This window comes from Equus caballus, chromosome 16 (genome assembly GCF_041296265.1).
Source record: "Equus caballus isolate H_3958 breed thoroughbred chromosome 16, TB-T2T, whole genome shotgun sequence".
In the NCBI taxonomy this organism is placed as follows: domain Eukaryota; kingdom Metazoa; phylum Chordata; class Mammalia; order Perissodactyla; family Equidae; genus Equus; species Equus caballus.
The window spans coordinates 62840804-62854915 of NC_091699.1; the positions used below are offsets into that span (position 1 = coordinate 62840804).

Sequence of the window (14112 nt, forward strand, 5' to 3'; positions counted from 1 at the left end):
TTTGTGGGCACAGACAACACCTCAAAGGGAGAAGAATATTTAGTATTGAACAAGCACGAGGTCACATCAAGTGGAGGGGAAAGATGGATCAAGCTTCCTCCTGAAAGTCACGACGCTTGAAAGGTCAAGAGAAGAGGGAACTAAGTGGGCTGCAATGGGTGGCATCTTGCTCCTTTAGGCAACTGTAATTCTTTATCAGTATCTGTCTCTTGCTCTCTTCCAAAATAACCGGGATGGCAAAAACAGCCTTAGTGAGCCAAGCCTTTAACTCTTTGTTACCGTTAGGGGGGAGGGGGGAGCGCACACTACTTGAAACCGCCTGCATGGCAGAATCCTTCTCAACCTTTTGCTTAAGTGTCATGAAGAATGACACCAAAATGGTCCTTTATTCGCTAAGAATGAATACATCTAAAATAAATCTTGCCCTGTGGGAGGAACTGGATGCAGAAATGGCAAGATTAAGTAAACCATGTGACTTTTAAGTTAGCAACGAAGGAAATAAAATTTGGAGGGGGTTAAATTTCAGAGCTACAGAATTATCAAATAAGTTAAAATTTCCCTTGAATCAGGAAAATGTATAAACCGTCTTTTCCGCTGGCAAACTACTGCAACAGCAAAAGCATTTTAACCATTTCACCTCCCCATTTACAGCTCCCCCAAAAGCCAATGCCCTTTCTGCATATGTAAAGAGGTTTTAGAACGAAAACATAAAAAGCTAAATAAACAGCTATGCTCAAAAGTTTACATGTGAGGAGAAAGTTGCTTCCATTTTAAGTAGAAATTTAGGAAACTATACACTTTAATGTTGGTTTTAGTGTCCCGAAATCTGAAAAGGACTCTCTAAAAACAGTATTTATAAGTAGCTAAGACGAGAGGGAGAACTGGGGTAGAAAAGAAAATTTTACTCAAATTTTTCAAACACTTTCAAGATTTCTTTATTCCATATCCAACTATTTAACATGAAAACATCTGAATCACAAAGAACATAGAGTAATATCAAATGAAGAACTGAAGTCCGGGAGAAGTGCCTGTTTTCTTCCTAAAATATCTTCATTGTTTCCAAAACATATATTCCTCACATTGGAAATAAAAATCTTGTAGACCAAAAGCAACCCCAAAACCAAACCAGTGTATAGTTTACTCTTTTTAGGAAGACAAAGTTAGTTACAAAAGGTTCCCCAGACAATGCTGAGACCACCACAGCATCAAATATTACTAGCACTTTATGACTCGGGTTATGCCTGTAAGGCGACCTCATCAGCACAGGCTCGCCAAACTAGCCATGGCCCACTTTCCCGGGATCCGCGTCGATAAAACCCTTCCCTATGCAGTTTAACGGGAGACGGACACATTCCTCAGCTCAGCCGTGACTCTATCTAAACACAAACAGATTACCTTCAAGGATAAGGAATTACGACATCAATAATGAACATTTATCCGCCATATATTTTCATCAAGCATTTTCTTAATTCAACAGACTTCAATCTACAAACGTACCTGCAGAACTGGATTCAAAGCAGTACCCTCCAATTATTTCCAAGTTGTGGAAAGTTTGGTTTTCTGGCGAATAGGTGAAATGAATGAGTCAAGCAAACCTAGTCTGATAAAGCCAATCAAAGATGGAGTGCAGAAATACCAGAATGCATATTACTACTCATTTTCTCTTATCCTTATTAAAAAGTCTCTTGGTATAGATTTTATAATTTGCACATGCATATTATTTAGAAAGAAACATGCATACTCTGGGTATGCAAGGCTGAAAAAGCTTACACTCTGGAACTGTAAAATAAAACAGGCTGGTATCAACACAGGTACAATCCCCACTCACAGTGACTTACTCAAAATAAGATACAAGAATTTATTCCACAATCAATTATTTTAGGCAGCAAATCCGCCTTCCTCAAAGTGGCTTGAGGCTGATTTTTGGACAGCAGTTTCTTGGAGAAAGTCCCCCAAGCCTAGGATGGCTCAATATTCAGGGTCACATCGGGCGGAAATTCTAGAACTTATCTTTCCAGGAAGATTTTTTTTTAAGCCCACCACGGGAACAGAACATAAATTATCAGCACCTGCACCCCATTTTCCATCCAGGAGACTCAGGAAAATCCTAACTGGCCTAACGGGAGACAACATTGCCATCCTCGGGTGGGACTGGCTACAATGTTTCCCTCGACTCAACATGGCAACTGTGTCACCCCCGCGGGCCCCCCACCGCTAGCGACAGGGCCTTTCCTGGGGGCCAGAACGCTCGAAGACCCCACTCAGCTTCCTGCCATTTACAGAGTCCTGAAGCCCAGCCCTTGACACACAACACACATCCTGGACAACCCTGGAGATTTCTGCTCCACCGTCGCCTCCAAAGCAGCAAAGGGCTCACATCCTATGTGCCAAGACCACAACATTAAAGAGCAACTGGAAGCGGCTGGAGCAGGGCGTTCAAGTCACACTAACTCCTTCAACTCTTCCCGCAAAACACGTGCAAGACCCTTTCTGGGGTGCCCGCGGGGAAGGCGCGGCCACGGGTCGGGCCGCGTCCGCACAGCCGCGGCGGCTCCGGGAGGGCGGGCGGCGCAGGCCCACAGCAGCGCTGCCTCCGCCCCGCTCTCCGGGAGCCGCCAGCACTCGCCGCCGCGCGGGCAGCGGGCAGCGGCCAGGGGACGCGGGCCTCCAATTCCCAGCCTAGATGTCCGCCAGGACGCGGCGCCTGCAGGCCTTTCAGACCGACCATCAAGGCACAACATGAGCGAAAAACCCAAACTACGTGTTTTAAATGAGCCAAATACGAGAGTGGAAGCAAGCAATTCTTATCATTTGGTTGGAAACCCCAACTCTCTCCTTTTAGGTTTTAAAGTTACTACTATGTTTTAAAACAAGCGCTCAAAACACCACCTTGCGAATCCCAAAGAGCCATTTGGGGGAGGGCGCTTAAGGAAAGCAGTCTCGGGGGACAGAGGCTCCAGGCTGCCTCCCGCACGGAGGAGCCAACTCTTGGAGGCGTCCTCCCCAAAATTACAGGGAAGAGCCCGGCGTCCGGACCTCCTTCCCAAGGTCAGGTGGCATCAGTCACCACAAGGCAAGGACGCCCTGAATTATTTACTGAGCCTGTTGACGCAGGAGACAACTCAGTAAAGTAGCATTTTAAAAACTGAGATCGATGATACAGACAGTAAAATACTTAGATTTGGGCATTCAGTCTATGACAATCAAACAGAAGACAGTCACCTCCAAAGTACCCTCTGCTATGCTCTTTTCCCAGTCAGAGGCATGGCTTTTTAAAGGAGCAATATTCCAAAACTGGTATGGATCACTCCTTCAGAAGGAAAGGAAGGACTGAGGCCGTGGGGAGGGGGACCCCATCTGAACCTGGCGCCTTCTCTCCTAACACTTGCTGTCCTCTATTCACACCCCCGGTTTGTCACCTTTAAACTCCAAATCCGGGAATGATTAAAGAGATCTAAAAATTAATTTCCAAGCTTTTATCTTTAAATGAAAAACTAAGGAGGGGGAAGTAGAACTTTGCTCAAAACTGAACCAATTTTGTGTTTCTAAAGGATATTTAGTTTAACGATGTAGTATCTTACTGCTTTTGCCAATCAACTTCCACCTAGTACTGCACATGGTAAAAAGGGAATTTTCAAGGCATCCAGGTACCTCCCAGCAAGAGCTTCACCTCGCACTTCACACTCTCCCACACCGTTTGGATGGTTTTATAATTTAAAAAGTGTGTAAACCTTTTACAAGTCTGGCAACACTGAGCATCTACTGTTTTAGCCCAAATAAAACATATGTGGATCTTTAACTGGAAATATAAATAAAACCTGACATTTAAACTCAACTGCTGGGAGGGAGGGTTCAACCAACACCCATCCCAGGAGGGACACTGTGGCAGATTCAAGGCACCCCCCTCCCCTTCACTCCCCCCCTCCATCTGACCCTAATCTTCAAGAGAATTGGCTCCATCTTTCCATTCCTAGGATTCGGATAGGCATTTAGCCCAATCATTCCTTTTTCTCAAAGTGATGAAAGAACACAGTAGAAACATTCACCCGTGAATGTGGAAAAACTTTTAAGATGAGCCCATTCAGAGCTTCAAAACGAAGGAAAGGAAAAACTGGCCCCTAAGCTTCAAACCTAGAAGAAAACTTTTAAAACGAGGCGCTCACAAGTAGATTAGGATTTCAACTTTTTCCCAATAGGAGAAGCCGGCTTCAGGCCATCAGGCAATAGCTCCGCCCTCCTCCCCAAGTAACAGGTCAGGAGTGGAGCCTCCGCCGTGCTCGGGACCAGCCCCACTCCCACCAGGATTTTTAAAGCCTCTGCCGTCTCCTGCTCCACCTCCAAGGCATGACTAGCGATTACACACACCAAAGCTTAGGGGGCTACAGGTAGACCGCCTAAGTCACCGACCCTCTCAGCAGAGCCTGCTCCTTAAAATGTTTGGCCCCTTCCTCTAATGGTTCGGGTGAGCGGAACGTACCACACGGTGTGAAAATAAGCAAGAAAGGGTTATTCGTTCCACAGCCAAGACAGCGAAATCGAGCCCCAAGGCTGCAGGGCAGCCCTCGGACTCCGCGCACCCCCCAGGTTCGAGCCGCGTGCAGCTGGGTCCGTTTTTTTTCCAAGGGAGGTCGAGCCCCTGGGAGAGCGGGGTGGAGACACCTCCCAACCAGGGAAACCGGTTCCAGTAGGGATCGAAGCTGGGGTGGGCGGGAGCGGCCCAAGGGACTCCCAGCGAGGAGAGGGCAATGGGCAAGGTCCCCCGATTCCGCTTCTCCGGGCCCACGAGGCCGAAGGGCGAGTCCACATGAGGGAGATTCAGGGGACAACACGCTTCTTACACAGTGCGGGAAACCGCACCGCGGAGCAGGGAAGGGCTGAAGACCGGGGGCCCTTTGGCCCTCCAAGACCCACAGAAGCCCTCTCACCCAACAAGGAGGGAACGACTGCCACAGTGTCCCAACGACAAAAAAAATACCGTCCTCCCTCAGAAGCGCACACGTGCAAACCAGGTCCACGCAGGCACACCCACCCACACAGCCATCTCCTCCTGGCTCATGCCCTACTCAAAAACAATAATCTACGAGTTTCGCAAACGAAAACGAGAAAATAAAGTTCAGCACATTGGGAGGCCTCTGGTGCGCCCGCACAAGGAGACCACGTCTACACAGACAGACACACTCTTCCATCTCGTGTCTCACTTAAAACAATAGCAAGCACGCTTTGTCAAGCAGAAATGAAGGAATCAAAATCCATAAACAGGGGGTGTCCTCAAACCCCGGGGACTGTCGGCGGGGGGGGGGGGGTGACCGTCGCACAGGGAGGCCAAATCTACACAGACACGCATATTTCATTCCTCCCAGCTCGTGCCGAATTGGACACAACGGTTGCCACACTTTGCTACACAGAATATTAGATATGGAAAAGGGGGGACTCCAGTTTGGGGACCCTTTGGGGGGCCCTTGCAGCACGCACACAAAGGCCAGGTCTTCTACACGCAGACCAGGATCTACTCGGTGGCAACGACTGCCAAGGAACCAAAGGAAAAACAAGAAATCCAGAAAGGGGAGGACCCACTCCCATCCCTTTGGGACCCGTCCGGAGGTGCCCCGCGAGCACGCCCGCGGCTACCCGGGGGACACAAACACGTCCGCGCCCGGCGCAGACCCCCGGGCGGCCGCCCACGCACTCACCTCGTCGTCGTGGTGCTGGCAGAAGCCGAGGCGCTCGGGGAAGACCGAGAGAATGGAGAAGGGGGCGCCGGGGAAGGGCGGCCCGAGCCCGAGCTGCTGCGCCGCGGCGGCGGCGGCCCCGGGCGGGCCGCGCTCGATGTAGTGGTCCTTGGTGAGGCGCACGCGTTGGTGCGCGCGGACGCAGTTGTCGCACAGGTGCTCCTGGCAGTCGAGACAGCGCGACGAAGCTGCGTTGCCCTCGTCGCAGGAGCTGCAGCCGTGGGGCCGGCGCAGCAGCAGCGCCGACGGGGAGGCCGCGGGACCGCCGGGCGCGGAGCGGGAGGGCGCGGGCGGCGGCGGCGCCTGCGGGAGCGGCGGCGCCGAGGCGGACGCGCGCGGGTGCGCGTGGTGCGCGTGGTGCCGGTGGTTGCTGTGGCCGCTCGCGCCTGCCGGGGCGCCGGCACGCCCGTTCTTAGGCGGCGGCGGCTCGTCGGCCGTGGCCACCACGGCGTCGAGCAGGTTGCTGAGCAGGAAGGCGGACGAGGGCAGCGCGTCCATGCCCGCCGCCTCGGCCAGCACGACTTTCTGGTCGCACACGGGGCAGCGCAGCTTCAGTGGCTCTCCGGGCGCGCCGCCGCCCGCCGCCGGCAGCCGGTGCGCCTCGAGGCACGGGCGGCAGAAGGCGTGCAGGCAGGGCAGGACGTGCAGGCGCCGCGCCGCGGCCCCGGGGCCCCCGCCGCCGCCCCCCGACGACGTGGACGTCTGCGAGGACGACGACGACGCCGAAGAGTTGGAGGAGAGCGGCGCCGGCGAGCCGCACATCTCCTTGCACAGCAGGCAGATCTGGAAGTCGGTCTCGGGGAACGAAGCCATTTGCAACCAGGCCCGGAGGAGGGAGGAGACCAGAGAGGAAGAGGAGGAGGAGAGGAGAGAGTGGCCGAGGTGGGTGGGGGAGCCGCCGACTCACTCAGAAAAATGCATCGATTAGGCCTGCAATCCAGGAGCCGGCACCAGAGCGGCGCGGCCCGCTTGGCCTCGCCTCGTCCGGCCCGCGCGCTGCCACCCCCGACGCTGCGGGCATTAAATGCCACTATCCAGAGGCGACACAGATTCCTCCCGGAGGACGTGGAGGCTGCGTGCCTCCCGAAGCGGGAGCGCCGGAACAAGTCCCGACTCGCGAGGGGCGAGCGGGGGCAGGGAGGTCAGAGGACTCCCTGGAGCAGCTGGAGTTTAGCTTCTTGCTAGCCGAGCGAAGTCCCCCAAAGTGGAGTCCGCTGTGCAATCCCAGTCCCGGCAGGAGAAGCAGAATTTGGTTCCACGAGTATTTATTTGGTGCGTTGCTTTTCTTTAAATGAATTTAGTCTCTTCTCGGGAGAGGAAGGCTCCCCAAACTAGTAAAGGCGGGAGCGGCGCGACGCCCAGCCCGTGTCCCCCCGCGCGACGCCGGCCGCCCCACCGCATGACGCGGCGGCCAGGGCTCCTGGGTGGCCCGGCGTGCTGCGCTCGGGGCTTGCGCGCGGCCGGGCGCGGCCTCCCCTGCAGGGCGGTCGGCCCCGCCGCAGCTGCAGCTCGTGGGGGCCCGGCCGCGGCCGCACGCGTGTAGTACGCACGCGCGTCCCACGCGCCTCGAGTCTCCCGCGCGCCCGCCTAGCCCTGCCGCGGCTGCCGGCGCTTAACACGCACGCGCGCCCCACGCGGCTCGGGGCCCTCGTGCCCCCGCCTCGCCGGGCCTGGGCGCCTCCCGCGCGCTCTTCTCCGGTTTAGCCGCGCTGCAGCGCGGGGCCGCAGGTCCCCGCGGGCCGTCCTGAATTATTCATCGGCAGGAAGATATTAGATGTACCCGCTGCCCGCTCTGCGCGAGCCGTCGTGCAATGCTATCCGAGCTCCGCGCGCGCCCCGCGCCCCTCCTCCTCCTCCTCCTCCTCACGTCCGTCCTCTCTGAAACCTTGGCAGCGAAGGGGGATCACATTTCCTTTGTCATCGGGCCATTTCGCCCTCGCCTTGGTCCCCCCTCCGATCCCGAGCCTCGGGGCCGGAGCCTGCTCTGGGGCGCGCTGGAATCAGTGGAACCAGCAACGGCCCAGCGCGGTGAGCTCGGGAGCCGCGTGGCCAACACCGCGGGCCCGCGCCCCCGTCATCTTCTTTCTGAAAGGAGTCGGCGTGCAAGACTCGGGTGGCCCCGGCCGCGCTGCGCCTACCGGCCTTTGCTCGCGCCGTGCGCCCTGGCCTCCTGGGGCTTTGCAAGACTCCCCCAATTCGGACTGCGTGCGTGCACGCGCGCGCGCGTGCCCCCTCTTTCTCTGCTTTGCCGCCTCTTCCTCCTCCTCCTCTCAGTACGCTGGTTATTGGGACTGATCGGAATTCGGAATCCTTTTAATCTCCAAAGGAGCAAACTCACTTCCGCCCGAGAGCTGGGAGGGGGCTGGGGGAGGGGACACAGGGGAGGGGGTTCCAGGCAAACAGGAAACATTAGCCCTCTCGGCAAGGCTCGCTTTTGTGTGCTCCCTCCCTCCTCCCTCCAACCTCCTCCCTTCTCCGGGCCGCTGGGGAGATGAACGCCCCCGAGCTTCAGTGTGACGACCTTTGAAACCTTCCGAGCGAGGAACCGAGAGCGACTCTTCCGTTTATTTAAAAAAGAAAAGAAAAGATTTCATTCTGAATCCTGGTTCAACAGAGGCTGATATCCACTGGCCGTGAGATCTGCACCACCCCCCCCCCCCCGCCTTTTCTTTCTGCGTTTTCTAAGGACTCTGCCTATCTGTGACCAACACCAAAACATCACGCGGTTGTGTGCAGTTGGATGCGTGGAATTAAACGAATCTGAATTCTGCTTTCCGGAGGGGCCGGTTTCCTTTTGAGTTTTAATGGGGGGTGGGGGGCGGAGGGCAGCTGCTCAGGGGAGGCTACCCTGGTGATGGCCCCGCGGCCATCTGGGTGGTGCCCGAGGCTGCCTGGGTGGTTCTGGGGGAGGAACTTGCTTGGCCCTGAAAGCAGACTGACTTGAAGGAGCAGAGAGGGACACATGCCAGGATTTAGAGGGTATCTGGTCTGGAGGCCAACGGGTGGGACAGTTGTCCCGGTCTTAACACTGTCAAGCTGTTAGTGACATCTTGGGTTCTTCTTGTACAGGCAACAACCTAGATGAGTCTCAGAACCATCATGTTAGGAGAAAGAAGCCAAACACAAAAGAATTCATACTTTGTGATTCCATTTACAGGGAATTCTAGAACAGGCAAAACTAAGCTATGGGGATAGGAAAAGTGTTCTTGGAGGTGAGGAGTATTGACTGGGAAGGAGGATGAGAGAACTTTCTGGGGTAATGAAATGGAAATATATTGGTGTGTACATTTGTCAAAACTTGTAAATCTGCCATTTAAGATCTGTGCAAAATTTCACTGTGCGTAAATTATACTTCAATAAAAAGAAAGAAAAAAAATAACTTGGTGTCTAATCTGAACAACCCTACCTGGATCACACATATGAGAAAAAACAAAAACAAACTATGTCAACATTCCCAGCTCCTCCTCTGAATTTGTTCACCAGAATTCAGGTAGTTTTCCAGCGAAAGATCAACGTGGAAAGAGCCCTTAATTCAACCCAGCTTGGACAAAGGTGCTGAAGGCCCCAGGCTGCAGAAACAACTCCCTAAAGGGACAAAGCCGCTGTGGGGCCCAAGTGCTGTCCTGCCATGGGAAGAGCTTCCAGGCGCAGGAAGAGCCTGGCAGCCCCACTAGGAAGGCCCAAGTCCTCAGGTGCCCTCAGGAGCCCTCTGCTCCACAGCTGGAGCGGAATCCAAGCTCTGAGCATTCCCTGCAATATGTAAGGAGTGCAAAAATTATTATCACAGCCAAAACGTGTCAGTTATATCTCAGTAAAACTGGAAAAGACAAAACAGAGCTCCTTTGCCCATGAAAGAGAAGTAAACCTTTTATACTTTAAAGATTAGACAGAAGCTGCTCAGACTACCATGCTTTGCCAGTGTGAGTTTCTTGCTCGGTTTGGGACTGCCTGTAAACGTGGGCATGCTCGCACGTGAATCTACACACTCCTATAGAATTTTCTGCCACGCTGGCCTTGCTCCAGAGATGTTGTATGTATTTTTTGGTTTTGTTTCTTTTCCTTTCTTTGATTGTTTTAATTCCTTTTTTTTTTTTTTAAACAAAAACAAGAGGAAAACAGATGGGGGGAAAAGAATTGCCAGAAGGAAGATGGCCCCAGAGGGTCAGAAAAGGGATGGGCCAGACCTGCTGTCTCCCTCTCGGTTGGTCCCACCCACTAGCGTCTAAAAAGGTTTTAAAAAAAGAAAAAGAACTCAACTGTCCTCCTGGTCCTGTGACTCTAAAATATCTCGCAAGTGGAGAGCAGAGATGAAAAGTCAGCTGAGACCTCATGGAGAAGCAGGAAGGCGGTCAGTCCAGAAAGAGGAATCAAACTTGGCAGCGGTTGGTGGGTTAGTTTCCTGGGGACAATTGCTCAGAATAAGTCAAAAAGAAAAGAAAAAAGAAAGAGAAGGGGGGCAAAAAAGGTTTTGATTTCTCTTCATGGGGCAGCTTCCCTTTCTTTCCTTTCTTGAATTGACAGGACGTTGCCAGGAAAGAGGGCTGCAGTGTAAATTGTTAAATTAGCACATTGCTCATTTCCATTAAGACTTCCTTTACCATAGGTAGGAAAGAGGGAAATCCTTAAAGCAATTAATTTAACTCAAATTGTATAGAAATGCACTTATGATGTGTTAAAATCTGGTATAAAGAACAAATTAGAATGAGATTCCAATAAGGCTATATCTCATCCATGAGAGGAACAAGAACCACGTGTCTGGATGAAGAGCCAAAGACAGTCTCCTGCTATAAACTAGTATTAAAGTTTTCATTGCCATCTTAGCTAATAAACACCCTTTCTTAGCACAGGAGGAGCACACAGCCTTCTAGGTTTTTTTGGGGTTTCTTTTTTTGAGGAAGATTAGCCCTGAGCTAACTACTGCCAATCCTCCTCTTTTTTGCTGAGGAAGCCTGGCCCTGAGCTAACATCCGTGCCCATCTTCCTCTACTTTATATGTGGGACGCCTACCACAGCATGAAATGCCAAGCGGTGCCATGTCCACACCCGGGATCCGAACCAGTGAACCCAGGGCGGCTGAGAAGCAGAACGTGCGAACTTAACCGCTGCGCCACTGGGCCAGCCCTAGCCTTCTAGTTTTCCCTCCACGAGTTACCATTAGGGAGGACATATAACCTTCCCGAATCCTGAAAATATAGCATTTTGTATTTTAATAAGTAACCCTTTTTTTAAAGAAACCAAGGCTGAAATTATGTACGCAGTAAATTTGCATTCTTTCTCGAATTCATCTGTAACCATTTTCCCAGATGACACTAACCCTGACACTCTCTCAGACCTGGAGTTGCAGGTTAGACCACGTTTCCATCCGAGCGACTTTGCAACTCCTTTGTATGAAACTTTAATTAAATATTTGGTGCACCCACTTGTTTTGATGTCAAAATTGCACCTTTCACCGTCATCCTCAGGGTGCATTCACATAATTTTTAAATACATAAATCACCAGGGTATTTTTTTAAACATTAAACAAACATTATAGCACAATTACTATTGTGAACCGTGGGACTTGGGGGGGGGTGGGCAGCCTAACAGACAACCATTGAATCATTGCTTGCATCCTGCCAGTTGAGGGGGTGGAGCTCCACTCACTGGGCCATCTCTTGACTCTCCCCTGACTCTGGCCTTGGAATCATTAACAGAAGTGTGTCAGCTGCTTTCAACAACCCAGAGTTCAGAATAGCAACAAGTCAGGTGATACAATGTAAGCGCTAGTCATCTAGAAGTTTATAGACTACAGCAGGGAAACTTGAATCGCACATGTGAACGGTAAAAGTCAATATCCAGCTTTGGTAGTTAAAGGTACTTCAGAGCTCAGCTAGGCTTACATCCCAGTTCCACCACTCCACTGCATGACCTTGGGCAAGTGACTTGACCTCTCTGTGCCTCAGATTTCTCATGCATATAACGGGACTGATACAAGTACCTATCTAGTCCATCAGGGTTAAATGAGCTACTAAATCTACAGTGCTTAGTATAATACCAATCACATGTAAGTGCTCAAGCACACATTTAAATATTAGTTTTTTATTATTATTGTCAGTATTCAGCAGAGTGCTTTGCAAACTGCCTGCCTACTCACTTAAGTTTGTCATTGCCTAATCGCCACCCTTCACTGGACCTCTGCTCCTCACACAACCAGTTACATCCTCCTGCCCGTCTGTAATAGAGAGTTGCGATCTCGCCTCCTGTCACTCGCAAGACCCCACAGTGGCTGCCTGTGGCCCGCCATGTTTAAGCTAAGCTCTCAGCCTAGACTTTCGAAAAGGAAACATGTGTCTTTCATAATAAAGGGGCAAAAAACTATAAAAGTTGTTTTTCAAATAAATAGAGCAGAAAATCCAATGATACATAAATGAGTACATACTGTTAAGCCTAACCACCGTCTTCCAACCTTCACTCATTCACCTGCCCCAGACTGCAAGGGCTGCCCCTTACCTGAAACAGTGAACTCCAACTGCTTAACCTGAAGGTCAAGGACCTCTCTGCTCTGTCCCAAATCTCCCTTTCCACTCTTCCACACAAGCGCTGCCCACCACCCGTTTACACCCACACCCAATGGCTTAGGGCTCATTATGCTTTCTGCCTGGTCCTGGCTGTTTCAGCTCAGCCTCTCCTTCACTCCCAGGGCTTTCATTGAGGGGTGGGGTCTAGTGCCCCTCCCCTAGAGTCTGGACTGGCTCCTGGCTACTTTGACCAATAGAATATGGCAGAAGTGATGCTATGCCAGTTCTCGGCTCAGCCTTTAAAAGAACTGGCAGCTTCCACCTTGGTCTCTGAAAGACTGAGCCACCATGTAAGACTACTTGGAGAGTCCCTGAGTCTACATGGAGAGGGAAAGGGGCCCATTTGAGCCCAGCCTCCCAGCCATCCCCACCAAGGTGCCTGGCAAGTGAGTGAAGCTATCTTGGAACCTCCAGGCCATCCCAGCCTGAATACTACCGAGTTGGTGCCATGGGGCATCACATATCTGAGGCAGCCTGAATTCCTAATCCACAAAATAGTGAAGTGGAATAAAATAGGTGTTGTTTTAAGCCACTACATCTTGGGATCTTTTGTTAGACAGCGATAAATTATCAGGGCACTTGCACGCCAGCCTACCCTATATTCTCTGCCAGATTAATGTCCCTAAGGTTCTTCTCTCTTTTTTTAAAACAGCTTTATTGAGGTATAACTGACATACAGTAAATCAACTACACACATTTAAAGTATACAATTTGATAAGTTTTGATATGTGGATTCCCCCATTAAAACCATCACCAAAACCAAGAGAATCAATATATCCATCACCCCCGAAAGTTTTCTTGGGCCCCTTGAGGATCCCTCTATTCAACCCCTCCCCAGGCAACAACTGATCTACTTTCTGTCACTATAGATTAGTTTGCATCTTCTAGAGTTTTATATAAATGGAACCATATAATATGTATTCTTTTGTACATAAGAACATAGTTTTTTTTAGGCGGGTGGATCTGGCTTCTTTCGTTCAGCACAACTACTTTGATATTAACCCATGTTGCTGTGCATACGAGTAATTCATTTCTTGTTATTGCTGAGTAGTATTTCCATTATGTGGGTATATGTTATCCGTTCACCTATTGATGGTCATTTGGGTTGTTTTCAAGTTTTGGCTATTGCAAATCAGGGTGCTATGAACACTCACATACAAGTCTTTGTATGGACAAGTATATCCCTTTTTTTTTTTTTTTTTTTTTGGTGAGGAAGATTGGCCCTGAGCTACCATCTATCACCAAGCTTTTGCTTGAGGAAGATTGGCCCTGAGCTAACGTCCGTGCCAATCTTCCTCTATTTTTTGTATGTGGGATGCTGCCTCAGCACGGCTTGATGAGTGGTGTGTAGGTCCTTGCCTGGGATCCAAACCCACCAACCCTGGGCCACCGAAGCACAGTGTGTGAACTTAATCACTATGCCACCAGGCTGGCCCCAAGTATATCTTTTCTCTTGGGAAAATTCCTATGAGTAGAATGGCTGGATCCTATGGTAGGTGTATGTGAACTTTACAAGGAACAGCAAAATGTTTTTAAATAGTGGTTGTACCATTTGACATTTCCACCAGAAGCACATGAGAGTTCAATCTCATCTGCATCCTCACCAACACTTTGTATGGTCAGTTTTGTTTTTTATTTAGTTTTAGCCATTCTAATAGGTGTATGGTAATATCTCGTTGTGGTCTTCATTTACTTGTCTCTAATGTCTAATAATGTTGAGCTTCTTCTCATGTGTTTATTTGCAAATCACAGATCTTCTTTGGTGAAGCGTCTGTCCAAAGCTTTTGCCTTTTTTTAATGAGTTGTTTGTTTTCTTGTTATTGAGT

At 50.8% G+C, this 14112-nt stretch overlaps 1 protein-coding gene across 1 annotated transcript in view; it reads right to left on the reverse strand.

The window, feature by feature from the left end:
* The window catches only part of TRIM71 (tripartite motif containing 71), a 67904-nt gene extending 61237 nt beyond the window's left edge, over positions 1 to 6667 (reverse strand). Inside the window, exon 1 of the mRNA XM_023620789.2 lies at positions 5691 to 6667. Coding sequence (XP_023476557.1) covers positions 5691 to 6542 — 852 coding nt within the window. The 5' untranslated portion in view covers positions 6543 to 6667. The remainder of the gene's footprint in view (positions 1 to 5690) is intronic.
* Positions 6668 to 14112: the final 7445 nt, after the last annotated feature.